This window comes from Solea senegalensis, linkage group LG8, assembly GCF_019176455.1.
Source record: "Solea senegalensis isolate Sse05_10M linkage group LG8, IFAPA_SoseM_1, whole genome shotgun sequence".
Classification (NCBI taxonomy): Eukaryota; Metazoa; Chordata; class Actinopteri; order Pleuronectiformes; family Soleidae; genus Solea; species Solea senegalensis.
This window is the reverse complement of record NC_058028.1, coordinates 10006310-10024382: the sequence shown is the minus strand read 5'-3', so window position 1 is coordinate 10024382 and position 18073 is coordinate 10006310. Positions and strand designations below refer to the sequence as shown.

Sequence of the window (18073 nt, the reverse complement as noted above, 5' to 3'; positions counted from 1 at the left end):
GTAGAGTAATATAGTGGAAATGAAATGAGTAAATGAGGAAAGATTTAACTGTTGTCTTCTTTCCTCTTCTGTGTCCCCCCTTAGGTCCAGCTGCTGTCAAAGGACTTTGGGAAACATCTTCTGGAGGTGGATGACCTGCTGCAGAAACACAGCCTGCAAGAAGCAGATATTACTGTACAGGCTGAGAGGGTGGAGACACTCAACACTGCTGCACTCAAATTCACCACTATAGAGGGTACACATGTTCACACTCTGTATGTCATTGTTGAAGGTCCAGTGCGTAAGAATTAATGACATCTAGTGGCGAGACGGCAGATCGTAACAAACAGAGGACTCCAGAGGAAACTAGAAAGGATGTAAATACTCTTTCACGATTCTCTCTGCTCTTTCCTCCTTCTGTGCTGGTTTGTGTAGTAGGGTAGTAGGGTTTATGTGGGCAGAGATTTTCTTTGTTTGCATTGTTAGCTCACTTTAAACATCAGGCGGCAGTAGAAACGTGGTGGCTGAAAATGGCGGCCCCCTTAAAGCAAACAAGTACTTATTAAAGGCTTATTCTATAGCTATGAAACCAAGCCAACACACTTATACAAACACACTTATTAAACTAGCTCAAATTAGCTCAATTTTGCACAATTGACCTTTAAACTATTTGGTTGTATCTGTTGTCAACTTGACAACAGATACTTGTGGAATAAATTTAAAACACTGCACTTACAGTTAGTGTTAGTATTAGTACAAGTTATCTTTAGGAGATTTGTACTGTCATGTATTAAGCACTAAACGTGCTATCTCTTTTTTTCTTTCTTTCTTCTGCTCATAACCATAACGTTTGTTGCCCCCAGGTTACCAACCGTGTGACCCCCAGGTGATCTGTAACCGTGTCAACCACGTCTCTTCCTGTCTGGAGGAGCTGAAACAACTGGCAGTTAAAAGGCGTGCTGAGCTGGAGGAGTCCAGACAGCTGTGGGCCTTTTTTCAGGTAACGTTCAATATTTCTAGCCAGTCAAAAGGTCATTAGACTCCACCTGCACTGAGTAATGGATCATTCTAACTGCTGTAGAGACCTGCTCCTATTATTGTACTTTTTTTATCTGAAGTGGAAGGAAAGCATACGATAATTTCTTAAAATGAAACACAGACCAGATAAGACGAGAGTATGCTGCGTTTTAACGTCTCTCTTAATTGTTTTTGTATTTCATGTTTATTTAAAAGGTACATAGCAAAGTAATTAATATCAGTATACACTACACGTGAAAGTAAATATACATTTCTCTTTGTAATGTCTTTAAAAAAACATTTCCTCTATATTGACACTGTTTGAGACTGTGTGAATATCTGTGACATACTGTATTTATCCGGTTCATTTAATTAATACTTTTAAATGTGTTAATAAGGTTATTAGATAGGTTGGGGTCTGTAAAGCCAACATTTGATGTGCATTTTCAGGAGCTGGAGGAGTCTGAGGTCTGGATCAGAGAGAAGAGTTCGATCCTGGGAGCTCAGGGTTATGGGAAGGACCTGAGCAGTGTGCTGAGGCTACTGCAAAAACACAAGACTCTGGCTGGAGAACTGCTGGCTCACCGGTCACTGCTGCAGGTGTGTGCATGCATGTGTGTGTGTGTCTGTGTGTATCATCATTTGGAATATCTGCAGTACCTGGAGTTTCTGTTCTGAAATTCATGTACGTCAGTAAACAGATGCTTTAACATTAATAGAATATGTTCAGTCATAGCAACAAGTTTGTTGATACATAGGTTTTCTAGCTGCTGTTTGTACAAAATCACTCATTTGACTTATGCATGTTTTGTTTGAAGTATTAAAGTCATAATCTTTGCTACATTTAAATCACTTCTGTTTTGTTTGGCATCAATTTGGTCTACTTTGTGGCATTTAAGGAAAGTTGTCTCATTTTGAGTTGTGAAGGTCAATAGAATTCACAGTTTATTCCACCCTGAATGATTTTAATAATGGTACATTTGGGGTCACACGGTGCTGTAGTGGTTAGCACTCTCGCCTTGCAGCGAGAAGACCCGGGTTCGAGCCCCGGTTGGAACAAGGGCCTTTCTGCATGGAGTTTGCATGTTCTCCCCGTGTGTGCGTGGGTTCTCTCCGGGTTCTCCGGCTTCCTCCCACAGTCCAAAAACATGCAATGTGGGGATTAGGTAAATTGGACACTCTAAATTGACCATAGTAGTGAGTGTGAGAGTGAATGGTTGTTTGTCTCTAGTTGTGTGTGGCCCTGCGATGGACTGGCGAACTGTCCAGGGTGTACCCTGCCTATCGCCCTATGTAGCTGAGATTGGCACAGCACCCCCCGCGACCCTCTGGTGGAGGATAAAGCGGTTAGATGATGACTGACTGACATTTAAGTGCATTTTTATAAAAGTAATAGTACAATTACACGAGTAGAATATTTTAGTACCCTTCCCATCTCTGTTGGTGCAAATAACAGAAGTTAAACTGCTGGTTAGTGATCCTCCACTTTGCTGCACTAGGTTTAGCGTAATATTTTATCCCTCCATCCTGCCTCACCTCTCCAGAACACCATGAAGAGAGGAAAGCAGATCCTGAGTGAGAAGAGCTTTGGCACTGCGGGGATCCAGGAGCGCATCATGGAGGTGAAGAGTGAGTGGAAGAAGCTGGAGGACCAGGCAGCGCAGCGTCTCGGTCACCTGCAGGAGGCACTCAACTTTTTTCAGTTCTCCACGGAGACAGACGACTTGGTGGCCTGGCTGCAGGATGCTTACCGACTGGTCTCCAGCGAAGACTTTGGACACGACGAATACTCTACTCAGTCACTGCTGAAGAAACACAGAGGGGTCAGTGAAGCCATCGACAAGCATCGCGTGCATGTTGTTACACTGCGCAAACACATGGTGACGCTGCCTCTGCAGTACCGTGAACAGGAGGTGGGTAGAAGTCAAACTCTTTATTCAGTATGAAATGCTTTTTTCCTTCTTTGTCTTTCGCTCTGTTCCGTCTTTGTCCCTACACATTGTTACTCTCCTCTCTCCGCTGCAGGAGGTGCAGGTTCGGATGGGAGAGGTGGAGCAGTTGTACACCGAGGTGATTGAGGTCGCGGTGCTCAGACAGCAGTGGCTTCACGATGCCCTTGCTGTCTACCACATGTTCAGTGAGGTCAACGCCTGCGAGCTGTGGATTGATGAGAAGGAGCAGTGGCTAGATAAGATGGAGATCCCTGAGAGACTGGAGGACGTGGAGGTGGTGGCCCACAGGTGAGGACAAGAACAACTATTATTTTTTTTTCTTTAAATCATAGCTGAGGAGTGGCATAGCGCTGACTGGCCGTCTGCATCACTGCTCCCTCATTCAGGTTTGAGAGTCTGGACCAAGAAATGAACAGCCTGATGGGAAGAATCCTAGATGTTAATCAGATAGTTCAGCAGCTCTTGGATGGAGGTCACCCATCATCTACAGAGGTCAGAGGTTGTCAGGACCATCTCAACTCCAGGTACTGTAATAAAACTGCCTCCAGAATTTTAACACTACAAATGCCTTGGTATTAACAATCACGGCAGCTTTATGTCCAACAATGAGTCAGAAAAGCCCCTGCATCTAAGTTTATATTTTTACTACATAGGTCATTTGTAAACACCAATAATCAATTTTAACATCTGACCAAGAACATGTTTTAAACCATCTCTGACACGTTCACTGACCTCTGGTACGTCTGTCAACAGTGTTCACACAAGGCAGGAATCGTGAATCATATGAAATTGGCATGAAGAGTTGGTCTCAGTGCGACCATCTGTGCTGGCGGCCTCATTCAAGACAGGTCCAGCCCAGGGCATTTGTCCCAAAATTAAAAACAAACACACAAAATCAACACTCTTCTCTTCTCAAGTGTTGTTTGTGTTTTTTGTGTTTTTTGTTGATTACATATTACCAATGAAATACCATCTAAATTATGATTATTATTAGATATGTAAATCCTGTGCAAATGTTTGCCATATTTGCCTTAATATTTGTATTTTATGAGACATTATGTTTGTAGCTCAGTCATTTTATCTTTTTATTTACATTTCCTGCCTTTTGAAATATCTTTCTAGGAATGATCTGGTTGCTTTTTTATTGTGTAACATGGTTAGACCCAAAAGTTTAAACTCAAATATAGAATGACAATTGTTCAATTCAGAGGTTGAATAATTTCATAGATGAATGCATTAAAAACCAATTGTGCTGGGTTCAGTTTGGGTCTACACCCTACACAGTGTACAGTATATGTAATGTTTGTGAAGTAGTGAGCTCATCACTCATTCACACCTGAACTGGTGAAGTCACTGGCCGTGTTTTACAGCTCTGAGGTCAGTGTCATCGAGCTGTTTGCCATCCTGCCTGCTGAGCATTCTGTCTGCCTCTCAGTGTCTCAACCATTACCTCACTACAGTCACAAGGATCTGTGTGTGTGTGTATGGAGACCTGCTGGTCTGGAGCAGACTCAGGAGAACATATTGTATGATATGGTAGGCAGACGAGGCCTGGACTGAAACCGCCGCAGTGATGAGAGAATCAACTATCTAAGATAAATCAGTGCACTTCAAATCGGGTCATCATAACAGTGATGTTAACATGTCTTTTAGTTATGACGCTGTGTCTCCCTTCAAGAGTAAACCTCTTACTTACTCTATAAAGGCTCTACTGTCGGTGTACATCAACTGTGTTCACTGTTCACTTTCCACACTTGTTTTGCTTCATCTTCCTCAAATGACACTTTGATTGTGGCTCTGTCTTCATGTGTCTCCTCACACCACACCAGGTGGAACAGCATTGTGGAGCTGGTTGAGGAAAAGAAAGATCAGATGAACTCAATGTTACGCCTGCAGAACTACCTGCTTGAATGTGCCGAGATCAAGTCCCAGATACAGGACAAGAGAAAAGCCATCGACGCCACGCAGTATGTGGGCAGTGACCTGGGAGGAGTCATGGCTCTGCAGAGACGCCTTTCCACCATGGAGGGAGCCCTGTCTGTCCTGGAGCCCAAACTTCTGCATCTGCAGGTTCAGAGATATTAGAAAATATTCTCACATTTCTCCTGTTACAACCAAAAGCAGCAAGTATAAAAAAGCAGACTGCAGAATAAAAGTCTGGATTTATTGTGGTTTTATTTATTTTTATTTTTTTCTGGTGATGTAGGAGGAGGCAGAACATCTTGCCACGGTTCACTCAGGTCGAGCCATAGAGATTCTGGTGCCATTTGATGGCATCAGTGTAGAGTGGGAGGAGCTTAAACACACCCTGCAGGGATGTGAGGACTCGCTGATGGTGGCAAGCAGACTGCAAAGCTTCATACAGGTACTCAAAATTCTTATCTTTATTATCCTGTTTCTGACTTCACATGTGTTCCTCCAAGATTTACCACCAGAGGAAGCCTGCGTACCACAGTTTGAGAACCATGGGCATAGAGAGTGGGAGACTTGTGAAATTGTTTACATCCTCTCTAGTATATGAAGGCCAGTATGTGTAATTTCTTGATGCACTTAAGAAATGGATGTGTGAGTTTTCAGGTGGTTACAATCTCCAGTCTCACCATTAGATGTCACACATTTTTACACACTGGACCTTTTAAAAGGTGTTACATAGTTTACTCCACAAACAGATTTTAAACTTTCAACAAATGTATGCAGCGTAGACGAACAGTAGACAGGATTGAAAAGCAAATATTCTGTCTCCGTCAGGACCTGGACTCGTTCCTCACCTGGTTGGTCCAGACGCAGACGGCTGCTGCATCAGAACAGCTGCCCAATGACCTGGAGGAGGCCGAGAGACTCATCAACAAACACGCTGCCCTCAAGGAGGAGATAGGAAGGTGGGTTGCTGCAGGACAATAAAAGCCTTATTCTTGCTCTTTAAAAAAAACAACATATCAGATTATAGACGTGGTCTCTGTCATTGTATGTGCAGGTATGAAGAGGACTACGAGCGTCTGCAGGCCATGAACGAGCTGCTGGAGTCTGAGGAGGCTCCTCTCCCTCAGGCCGCGCTGCAGCAGTGGCTCCAGAAGCTCGATGTCGGCTGGAATAAACTGCTGGAGATGTGGGAGAGCAGGAGAGAAGTTCTGGTCCAAGCTCACATTTTCCATCTGTTCATGCGAGACGTGAAACAGGCAGAGTCTTTCCTCAATAACCAGGTGAGATAAAGATACCATTAAAGCCAGCAAAACTTGTATTAATGTGTTTTCTGGTTACTCTGTGATTGTTTTTGGTTGGCCATAGATCTTCATCTGCCTCCTCCTGCTGTTTCTGCACCGCTGTAATTTAATTTCTCTTTATCCAGAGGGCAAATTAGAAACAAATACAAAACAATATTAACGATTCATTGCAACAAAGGCTCTTCTAACAATTAGTCATTATTGATTTAATCTGATTACTTTGGATTTGACCAGTTAAATATTTATTTGTGAAACGGCTTCTAGTCACAATTTCACAGTCACATCCGCTTTATGTCTTTAAGATTTTGAGTAAATTCCTCTTGCAGGAATCGGCCCTCGCTCACGTGGAGCTGCCCACCACAGTGGAAACAGTCGAAGCCGCCATAAAGAAACACAAGGACTTCACAACCACCATGGAGCTGAACCTGCACCGGATCAAAGCTGTGATCGAGGCAGGAGAGAGTCTGATCAGTCAGAGCAACATCTACTCTGATCGCATCAGGGAACGCATCGACACCCTCGCCACCAGGTACCGAATACAAGCTGAACTGACTCTGAAGTAGACGTAGATCAGTTTTACGTCATGATAAATCATTTAGATATATTTCTATGTGTATGTATGTATGTATGTATGTATGTATGTATATGTATATATATATATATACACATATACATATATATATACATATATATATATATATATATATATATATATATATATATATATAGAACTCCAACATGTTTGTCACAGTGACAATTTAGATTTAAAATATAAAGCACATAGCTCACACAGTGTGATAGCATGACAATACAATAAAAGAGGAATTGCAGCAAATCTAAAGAATAGGGAGTCACAAAAAGAAACTAAATTCTGACCATGAAATCTGTGTGATAGCCGAGGGTGTGTGTGTGTGTTGATTGGGGGTTGGGGTTTTATGTGTTTGTGTCCAACAATAGATGATCCATATGGTCTTTAGATTTGATTTACATGAATTAACTCAGTGGACAATCATTTCTCTCCCATGGACACACATGCAGTGTTTTTAAGTGTCATATTGTGGTAACAAATTATTCCACATTCATTAAATTAATCATGTTTCTTTTTCGTAATGATACCAGAGATACTGTCCACATGTCTGAATAACCAGGAAATACATAAATAGAACATTTTATATAATGGTTAATATTTACCTGTTAAAATTTAATCCAATGTTGTATCAAATCAAACATTATATTTTTCCTGATAAAAGTAATGGTGTTATTTTAACACAAATAAATGAATTGAACTCTGTTGAATAAAGACATAATGCTTCAGAGTTGAAGATACTAATGCAAATGCATGTGGCCTCTCTGGCTGCTGCTGTGGAATAAACTCTGCTACACAGCTGACTTCTTTATTTAATCACTCATGTGTAGTTGTTGTTGATGTTGTTGCTGGCTGGCAGTGATTGTTTGTAAGCAGGTTTTATTGTCAGATACTTGTGCAGCTGGAAAAGAAAGTTTAAATATGTTATATATGCTGTGTTATTTTTACAAGTTACAAGAAGTGACCTTTTCTGTCGTACCTTGTCTCAGGGGAAACCAGAACAGAGAGCTGGCCCAGCAGTGGCTGGAGAAACTGAATGACCAGTGGGAACTTCAGAGGTTTCTCCAAGACTGTCATGAGGTAAGAGACCACTTTGTTTTAAATGTACAGACTTCAGATCATCTCATCAGGACATGAATGTAATCTGATTTTTCACAGGGAAAAGCAGAGCATGGAAGCCTCATTGTTTGTTTTATCTTCCCACGTGTCCTCTAGTGGCAGCACAGGAGAACTACATTTGTTTTAGACACCATCGTTATAGTTGGATTAGCAATTTTCAGCCAAATCCTTGCAATTAGTTGTGGCAAGTTGTTGACATTGTCTCATTTTAAGAGAAGGTGCAACTGGTGTTTCCCCTTGTGGTGTCAGGTCTTTTGTAATTAGATGACAGTTTATTCTTTTCTTCATAAGGGAATATTTAATTTTCACAGTCTTTGATTTTCTGGGTGATTTTGACTTGAACCCTCAACGGGTTGGTGTTTTTTTTTTGGTTTCTGGTATGGATGTTATATTATTTTGCAGTTTAATCTCTTAATATTTTTTACATTTTTTAATATTGTTTTTGCAGGATATTTGAGGATACTTTGATTATTGAGGATTCTGTGATGACACCCTCATTGATGAGCAGATATCTTAGATAACTTATAGATACTTAAAGGACATATTTTTGTTTTTGTTCTAAGCTGTCATTGACACGGTCCGCACGCGTCCTCTTTAGTGTGTACTTGTGTTGTTGACCACCTCACCGGTGCTGCCTTCAGGTTTTGCTCTCTCACCGTGCAGAGTCACAGGCTTCTTTCTGGTTTAGTTTCAGCAACTTTCTCTCTTTGGCTCCTGAATAATTCAGCAGCGCAGCACCTCATCACTAATTCAGAAGTGGAAGAGTGTATCTAACTGTACATCAGTGTGTGAGAGACTGTCTGTGTGTGTGTGTGTGTGTGTGTGTGTGTTCTACAATGGATGGATGACGCTGTGTCAGTATGTTGGAACCTGAGCTCTCAGCAGGCAGGGTGTGTTCTTCTCTTCAGTCCAGCCTTATACCTCGTGTTTCCTGCTTTTCACAGTCGTATTCTGTCCACTCACCGACACATTTACACTGACATGCACACATTTTGTTGTGTTTTGTACATAAAATAATAATCATACCGCTTATTTTATTCGATCTTTTCTTCATGGGTTGCTCCCACAGTCCAAAAAGATGCAGATTTTAGGATTAGGCAAATTGAACACTCTAAAATGACTGTAGGTGTGAGTAATTAATATATACTGTATGTAGCATGTCCTCATTCAGCACACAGGACGGCTTCTCACATTGCAATACTGTAAATGTTCTGGTGACAATTATCTGTTGAAACACATAAACGTTATGTTTTTGGAATCATTTTCTCACTTATTGGTCTTGGCAGTCCACTGAGGAATTCTATTGTTGCAGCACAATTCTCCACTTCAGTTTTAACTGAGTCACGTTGTGGGCTTTTGTGTCATCTAGAATATTTGTTACTCAGTTGGAGCATCATGTTTTGGAAACGGCCGGATATTTCCAGGTATAAATGGTATCAGCTCAGAGTTTGGTAGTTGAAAGGATGTTAAACGACTGTATCGGACTGATGTTGGTATTAGATATGAAAAAGTGGTGTTGAGCAATTTGTTGAAGTGATGATGATGATTACAAGTCTATAAATCCTTCTTCCTCTGTGCTTGGCCTCTTTTCCCCTCCTTCTTCTCCTCTGTTCCCTTTTCTCCCTCTTTCGTCACACATACTCCCCCATTTCCTCCTCCTTCCCCTGCTCCCCATCACCCATTCATTCTCATTTAGTCTGTTTGTCTCCCCCAACACATGTGCGCATGCACACACACACAGGTTTCCATGACTTCAGAGGACACTACTGGTCTACTCCTAATCCTGACTTTAAAACGTGTCTTCATTTTAAAATGTAGTCATTTAGTCCCTGTAATGTGACAGTGTAAATAGACTTAGGTCCCCACAACATAGGTTATACCAGGTACACACACACACACATCATCACAACTAAGTGCCTAACCCTAACCATAATCAAATTCTAACCCTAAAACCAGGTCTTAATCCTCAAAAAGCCTGTTAAACTTGTGTGGACCAGACTAAATGTCCTCACAATGATAGGTTTGCTTTTTTTCCAACAATTGGGCCACACAGCCTACTAAACACACACAATTCCTCTCTCCTTCTCTTCCCTCATTGAATTCATTTACAGTCTCAAAGGGGGCATCAGGCTGTGACCTACTTTGACCTTTGTAGTCATGAGACCTCTGTGTGTGTGTGTGTGTGTGTGTGCAGGTGTGCAAGTGTGTGTTGGTAAAAACCTTGTGTGTGCATGTGCGCTCGCTGTCTTTTTATTTTTGGATGTGTGTGTGTGTGCGCGTGTGTGTCATGTTTACTGTGTGATAGTTTGTGGTGGAGTTGACACAGAGGGGGCGTCGGTCCAAAAAATCCAGTTCTGCTCCTTTAAAGAAAAGAGCAGTAAATTTATCAAACTGCAAATACATCATTCACGTTAAATCACTGCTCTGTCCATCCATGTCCCTCTCATCTCTCTATCAACAACCCCCATTCTCTTCTCCTCTCTCCAAACCTCCACTTCCTCCCTCTCTCTCCTCTCTCTCCTCTCTTTCCTCTTCACCACTGCAGCTGCGTCAGGCATGCTGGAGACTGAGTGTACAGCTGCCTGGGACTGCTGCAGAGATGAAGAGAGCGGTGGTGGAGGGATGGGGGTGGTGTGTTAAGTGTGGGAGGAAGAGAATAAAACAAAAGCAGCTACAGAGAAGTCGTGAGCTTGGCTGTTAGTGGACACCAGCTTGTTTTAGTCTACAAAAAGCTTTGCACTGTTCTTACCTTACCCTCACACTTGTCCATCCTTCCCCTCCATTTAAAGCTCAAGTGCACCCCCACCTCCACCTCCTCCAGCTCAGCATCATTAGCCATGACCGGTGAGCCTGGAGGCGCCACCTGCATCCCCCCCTCCATCTCCCCCACAAAATCTAAATCCCACTCTTTTGCTCCTCCCTCTTCCCTCCTCCTCCTCCACTCCAGTTCTCCTCCAACCAGCCCGCTCACTCACTCGCCTGCTCGCTGAAGGTTTTAGGCAGGGGAGGAGCACCCGTGCATCGCCTCGGCTTCCTGCCATTTTATTGTTTTGGGAAAGAGGATTTTTTTTTCTTCCCCTCCGTCTGTCATTCATTCTCAATCTTGCCCTCTCGCTCGTCACTGATCGGCTCCTGCCCCTCCTCTTTCGCTCTCTCTCTCTGCTGGGTGAGCATACAGTGAGGAGAGATAGCAGAGCAGCCTTATTTTGAAGTCTCCATTCTGTCTCTTTAGCGTTCACTGTTGTTGTTATTTACCCTCATGGCTGGCGTTTTCCTCCCAGCGCACCTTTTTGAGTTCCTCGCTCGCTTCAGCAGGCACCACTCCTTCCTTTCATCCCTGTCCATGCTCTCTCTGTCTTCATCTGGCTCTGCGGTGAGGAGCATCTTTGCACGTGTGTGACGGCAGAACAGCGAGGATGCGGATTCCAACGGCTGCCTGCAGCTGCCAAAATCCTGTGGGCTGTTCCTGTTAAACACGGCCGGTAAACAAGTTATTCACTGCACGGTTAGAGGGTTAGTGGAGACCGGTTAGTGGTAATGGAGGTGCAGGTGGTTGTGTCACATGCAGGTGTGAGGATGGAGAAGAAAGGGGCTGATGCTGACCTGGATATGTCAGTGATGCTGTTAATGCAAGTGTTTTTGCCGTGGTCTCACACAGACTGTGTGTGTGTGTGCAGGGTTTTACTCTGAGAGTGGAGGTGTGTGTGTGTGTGTGTGTGGGTGCGTGCTGTTGCTGTTGCTGTGGACACTGGGGTCTGTTGTGTGTACATGTGAATTCCTGCCGCCATGCTTGTTGGTACACGTGTGTCTGCCTACATGTGCCTGCTGTGCATCGTGAAATATTCATGCCTGTGTGTGTTTGACCTCGCATTTCCCACTATGATTGTTGCTTGTGTGTTTCAACGGTTGGGTGTAAAAAACCTGAATGGAAACACATTTAAATAAAATAAATACAAATAAAAAGTGCAATGGAAACAGGATGTCAATAAAACAGTCATGTGATTGAAGCATCACTCCAGTTTCTGCATCTCACTGCAAGAGAAGAGAATCAAGCCACAGTAGTCCTCAGCTTAATGCAATTTTTTTTTTTTTTTATTCATTTACGTCATCAAGATGCAGCTTCATATCCTTTAGACTTTTTGCTAGTGCTTATCTTATATATATATTGAATGACATTGGTTTTAATGGAAAACATTTCAGCATTTGTGTGTGATGAAAAATTAGAAATCAGTTTCTAAAACTCCAAAAGGTATTTATATTATTTATACTCGTCCCATATTGACATCTTACCCTCTCTCTCTCTCTCTTTCATTCTCTCCCTGTGTGTCACACAGCTGGGGGACTGGGTGTGTGAGAAGATGCTAATGGCGAGAGATAGCAGCCGAGACGAGACCCAGAAGCTTCATAAGAAATGGCTGAAGCATCAGGCCTTCATGGCGGAGTTGGCCCAGAACAAGGAATGGCTGGACAAAATTGAAAAGGTGAGGGGATTAAAAAAAAACATCGCCCTACATGGTTTATATCATTTTGCTGTTTGTTTTTCAAGTCTAAGTTGATATTTCCTGGGTCATTCTGGTGCTGAGTGGATCAGAACAAAATGATGCCTCTGTGGTTTGTGTTGTTGTGTGTTTCAGCTTTGGAGTTGTTATCTGTGCCACTGAGGTACTAAACACATATATGGCATTGTAGGCATTTTGTAAAAAATATTAATATAATAAACGTTTTTAAACTTTAAGGTTTTTTTATATATATGATTCTATGATCTGATCTAACGCAGATAATCTAGCATATTTGAAGCTTTGTTTATTATGTGTTTAGAGAAGTACAGAATACAATCTGTAACACAGAATTAGCATTCATTATATCTTGTAGTTAAATTGCCAACATTGTCCTATACTAGAAGAATTAAATATACACTTTAAAAACCTCTTCAGATAGATATAAAGTTGTGGCACAAATGTAACGGTACTGTACATTTGCATATTATATTGCATCATCCAGACGTGTACAGCACATGCCTGCCAGTCTACTCTGCTGACAGGGAGAGAAAACACTGACGCCAGTAAAGTAGTTTAAGATTTGTATTTTTAAAGATCCCATATGAGCGTTTTTGCACAAACTTGTTTTATGTTTTGTCTTTGGCATTTGGCCTTTATTTTGGACAGAGAAAGTAAAATGTAGACAGAAAATACAGGATGAACGAGAAGGGGAGAGACTGGCAATTAAGGTCCACTCTGGCATGAAGTTGAACTGACCACCCCTCAGCTATCAGGACAGGACGTCCCTTCCACTCTCTAGTCTCCCTGCCATTTTGTCCTTCCTCTTGATTTGTTTATACGTTGGTATATGTGGGTGGAGCCATTATATTTAATTTAAATTGCAATTCAAAGCACAAAGTACACGTTTTGTCCATTGAGGCTGCTGTAGATACATGGCCAAAGATGGCGGCCTCTATTGAGACCTTTGCCTAAAGTTGCCTCGTATTTTTCATGCATAACACACATAAATCTGTTAATAATGATATTGACCTTTCACGGTAGTATTAGTGTCTAGACTAAATCTACATACATGGAAAAACATAAATATTATATCATAAAAACTAATTAACAGCTGTAATAAATAAATATATATATAAGGGAGACTTGGCCAACAGGGCAGCAGCATAATGACATTAAAAACAATTAACAACAGATACATTCACACTTGCGTACATAAAACACTCGCATGCAGACAAGGATAATAGCTTTGAACTCATTCAGTGTAACAAGGGCTCGAAGGTGAAGCTCAGATTCTAATTTGTTTTATGTATTAGTTGTTTATGAAATATTACATGAGGTTTTCTGTGATTAATCAGAATCTGAAGTCATAAACATATTGGTGGTGTGAACTGACATGAGAGTGAGATGCAGCAGTCACGCCAGGAAGCAATGACGCACACGCCACACATCTGGTGTGAACCAGTCGTAAACCTACAAAAAACAAAAATAATTCTATTTTAAAGCAGTTGTGCACTTATACAAACATATTTTATGGTGATACATTAAGTGTCTGGCAAATCCTGCTGAATGTTAAGCATCTGACTTTAATTGAAGCATCCAGTTTGCCCGTAGAAGCAGAGCTGTGTGAAGCTCTCCTCCCATTTTTAAAGAGAGGGGAAAACCTAGTCTGTCTGTTTTTCTTCTGACAAACATCCCTGACATAAACAAAGCTCGGACATCAATCATCATATTCACACGGCCTTTCATTAATGCTAGATTTACATAATAGTCCTTCTGTTTTAAAGCCACACTGTTAAACCTACTTAACTGAAACATAACAAAGCCGGTGGCAAGGACATAATATATCGGAGAGGAGTTTAAAATAGAGAGTGGAGCGTCGCTCTAACTTCACCACTGTTCTACACACTGATAGAATGGTTTCATACCAAGGTGATTTATAGGGCAGGTCAGACGTTCATCAACACACATGTAATTGGGTTATCTCTGTGTCTTAACGGGTCGACTTTGGTGTGTGGTGTTCACACGTCTGACTAGCTGCTTGTGACGTGAATCTGGACGTGTTGCATTTTTACTGGTCAGTGGAGCTGTATAGTGACACATTTTCCTCAGGCCGCTCTATCTCATCACTCATTTGTGATTCTGTTACACACAGAAGTGTGTGTGTGTTTGGCAACGAAGGCGCTAATTGAATGACATTTGCTTGTGTTATGATACCGCAGATGGCCCAAGATGATATGTGTCGCTATCTGCATATATGCATGCATGTTGGCATTAGATTTTTGCAGAGTTTACAGTAAGAGTCTTCGTCAGTTCGACAGGACACACGGATGCCGATGGACGGATGTGTTGAGTGTACCTCTGTCTACATATAACTACATTTATTATAATAAATCTTTGGTGGTGTGTTTTAGTCAAAAAGATTCTATACTTGTTTACATTTGACTGTGGCATAATAATGGATCAGTCCTCTGCAGTGTTGTGCTGGGCAGGGCTGAAACTGAACTCCCCTGTGGGAGCAGAGTGAACAGAGCCATGGCACAACACTGCGATTCGTGTTGGTGTCTGAACACACAATGTACTTTAAGAAAACACAGTAAGATCTGATGTTCAAGCACTGGCCTGTTTCTGACAATGTGCTCGAGTATAATTTATTAAATCTGCTGTTTCATTTAAGTATAAAGGAGTCCATTGTAGTTTTTACACCCTCAAACTGACATATCAGAATGTTATATAGTTGACTTGACACTTAGGGCTATACCAATGATTGAAACATTGGTATAAGATTTAACTTTTTTTGTATTCCTAAAAATCTCATACATAGAAAGGTCATATGAAAAGCTTGCACAATTACATTTTAAAGATGAACAATAGAACTCCAAGGGTGGTGGGTGTTAAAGAGAAATGAGTTCTTATTAAAAACAAATTTCCCCTAAAATATTAATTTACGTTTAATAGCAAACTCAATTATTAACCCACCTCAGCTTGTTTAATTTCACCAATTGCATTGCATTACATGTTAGTTGTTTGTTAGAATCCAGAAAATTTTCTTTTTCCCCCACAAAGCATACTTATTTATGCCATGATATTTTTATTATTATTTTAAAGACAGGTGCCAAAAAGATATTTGTGTCTTTTTGTGGGTGTCCTCCACATGCAAGCAGTCTTTTACTTGAGACAATGAGGAGACTTGCAGAAAGGAGTTGGGGACATTTTGGTTCATTGTACACATATTTCAAAATAGGTGCAGAGTAGAGGTTATTATGTGTCAGAGTTGGTGTATTTGGTGTGTGTCCAGCTCAGTCTGGAGTCTCACCAGGTCTCGTAGCTGTTGGCAGATAGACACTGTTTAGCGTCTGTTATCATATGTGGCAGCCATGTTTAGCCCACAAACCTGCTCTGTTGCCGTTGCTTAGCAACTTAGAATTTTCTTTGCTAGATGACATTTATAGGATTTGGAATTTTATCATGACCATACTGATAGTTATCTGCACAAACTGCCTACTGGTGTTGGACACATTGTTCTGTGCTTTGCATGGTGCAGTTGTGTCTCTGTTACAGTGTCTTTGTATCAGAAGGACTGTTTTTATGGTAGTGTGACTGTGGACCATCCATCTCTGTGGGTTTCTCTGTTAAAGAACAGAACCGCACAATGGACAGTTCAACTTTTTTAGAGGGAACTAAATAACTTAAATATCCACTATAGTCCTTTATAGCTACAGGTAATAGTTACTAGTTCACTGTCCAGTCCACTTTGGCAAACCCTATACCATTAATATGACGGTCGCTTTAAGTGTGCCAACACACACACACACACACTCGTTTCCTCATCAGTGACCTCCTTTAGTCCTGAGGAGATGAAAACACTGCAGAGCTACCAAAATGTGCAGCTACTGTCAGGCTATCATGAGGATTAAGCTGGCGTTATACTTCAGCTACTTTAACTGCATTTCAAGAAATTAAATATATAGAATAGAAAATAATCCAGCTGGTTAAGTTAGACAATTTACTAAAAATTGATATTTTTAACCACACTTTTCAAAAGATACCTGATATATATATATATATGAGAGAGAGAGAGAGACATATATATATATATATATATATATATATATATAAATATATATACATGAATGTCAAAATAAAAGTGTCAGTGTTGACACGGAACGATATATAGTTCACAATGAAATATTTATCAAATTTTATTTATGCTACAAAACAAACTGGACTGGAGGGCCACTGGGAAGTACAGTACTGAGAAAACAATCCACAGGCAGATGTATTAGGTCTTAGTTGTACTCCCCGGTTGATGTTTAATTATTTAAGAATTATCTCAAAAGTCTTAACAGGAAGTTAAATGAATACTCTGTGTACATAAAAACTCCGGTGGCTCATAAAACTCTGTTCCCTCAGCTGTGGGTGAGTGTTGGTGAAATGGGACACCCCGGGCACAGCAGAAGATTATGAGGCCTCTTATGTGCTGTGTCAGGTTGTAGTGACGTTAAAAAGAGGCTAGAACAACGTGTCTCCTTTTTCCTGTGATTGCACTGGTTGCCAGGCAACAACTGTCCAATCCCCTCTCCCTTCACCTTGTCTTCCCTCCTCTTTTCGTACAGCTCTTGCTTGAAGGTCATTCCTCCCCCTCTCCTCTTGTCGGTCTCTCCCCTATAACTACTGTAGGCAACAGGAAGCCGGTGGAGATTTAACAGGAAGTGATATGAGACACTGACTATGGAGGCAAAGAAAGCTGCTTTTGAGTATTGAGATTCAACCCACAGTGTAAGGTGTTAATGCAGTGTATTGTAGAGGGCTACATCTAATGAGGTATAGGTTTGGCAATGTTCTGAATGTGTAATGTAATGTTTAATCGATAACTGCCGTCACTGCAGGATGTCTGGACTTTCTTTACAGCCAGACAAACAAAGCTGAACAGATAAAGATCCTATTTCTACTTTGAAACTTAGACAAAGTTTTTTTCTATCATTTACCATCAGGTCCCTGAATTCAGCCAGTCATTCACAGCTGGTCACCACTTTTCCTGTCTCCCCTTTACATGTCCTATCATTTACATTCAATGGTTTGGCAGACACTTTTATCCAAAGCAACCCCACTGCTCTGTGTGGGGAGTGCACACACAGAGCAGTGGGCAGTGCAAATCTGCGCCTGGGGAGTAGTGGGTGATTAGGTACTTCACTCAGGATTCCACCCTTGACCCTTACAAGGATTCATGCTGGTTACAAGCTTTCCTTCCTTTACTGTCTCTATCACTTAAAAAAGCCAAAGTAAAAAAAATATATGACTCGCAGCAATCCATTAAACACATTTCTGAAAAAATTAAATAACTTAAACCCATTACTTTGTGCACTTTGTTTCACTTCTCACTACTAAACGTATTCTCTGCTTTCTCTAAGGGTTGTGAAAGTAAACAAATGAATAATAAAAAAAAAAACAGTTCAGCCCCTTTTTTACCACAAAGGGATGCTCTTACAGCAGCACAGAAGAGAGGAGGTCACTTTGTAGGTAGATAAGACTGCAGTGATCATATCCACCACAAGCTCAGCACCTTCTGGAAAGTCTGTGTGTGTTGATGTATTTGTGGCTTTGTGAGGGCCAACAATCGTATAAACTATACAGAGTGAGGACATTTTGGCAAAGTGAGGACATTTTGGCTGGCCCTCACTTCTTTAAAGGGCTTTTTGGTAG

General features: G+C 41.3%; 1 protein-coding gene across 5 annotated transcripts in view; it reads left to right on the top strand.

Annotated features, from left to right (window-relative positions):
- LOC122773293 (spectrin beta chain, non-erythrocytic 4-like) overlaps positions 1-18073 on the top strand; it is a 58264-nt gene that overhangs the window by 18550 nt on the left and 21641 nt on the right. For 4 of the 5 annotated variants that reach the window (XM_044031858.1, XM_044031857.1, XM_044031860.1 and 1 more), the window contains exons 14-26: positions 85-235; positions 843-979; positions 1447-1596; positions 2541-2909; positions 3022-3236; positions 3335-3472; positions 4778-5018; positions 5155-5313; positions 5697-5827; positions 5923-6148; positions 6496-6698; positions 7745-7835; positions 12209-12355. In XM_044031858.1, the coding sequence (XP_043887793.1) occupies positions 85-235; positions 843-979; positions 1447-1596; positions 2541-2909; positions 3022-3236; positions 3335-3472; positions 4778-5018; positions 5155-5313; positions 5697-5827; positions 5923-6148; positions 6496-6698; positions 7745-7835; positions 12209-12355 (2358 nt within the window). Of the gene's footprint in view, positions 1-84; positions 236-842; positions 980-1446; positions 1597-2540; positions 2910-3021; positions 3237-3334; positions 3473-4777; positions 5019-5154; positions 5314-5696; positions 5828-5922; positions 6149-6495; positions 6699-7744; positions 7836-10864; positions 11357-12208; positions 12356-18073 lie in introns of those variants that run through there. The other variant, XM_044031862.1, reaches the window with a different exon arrangement.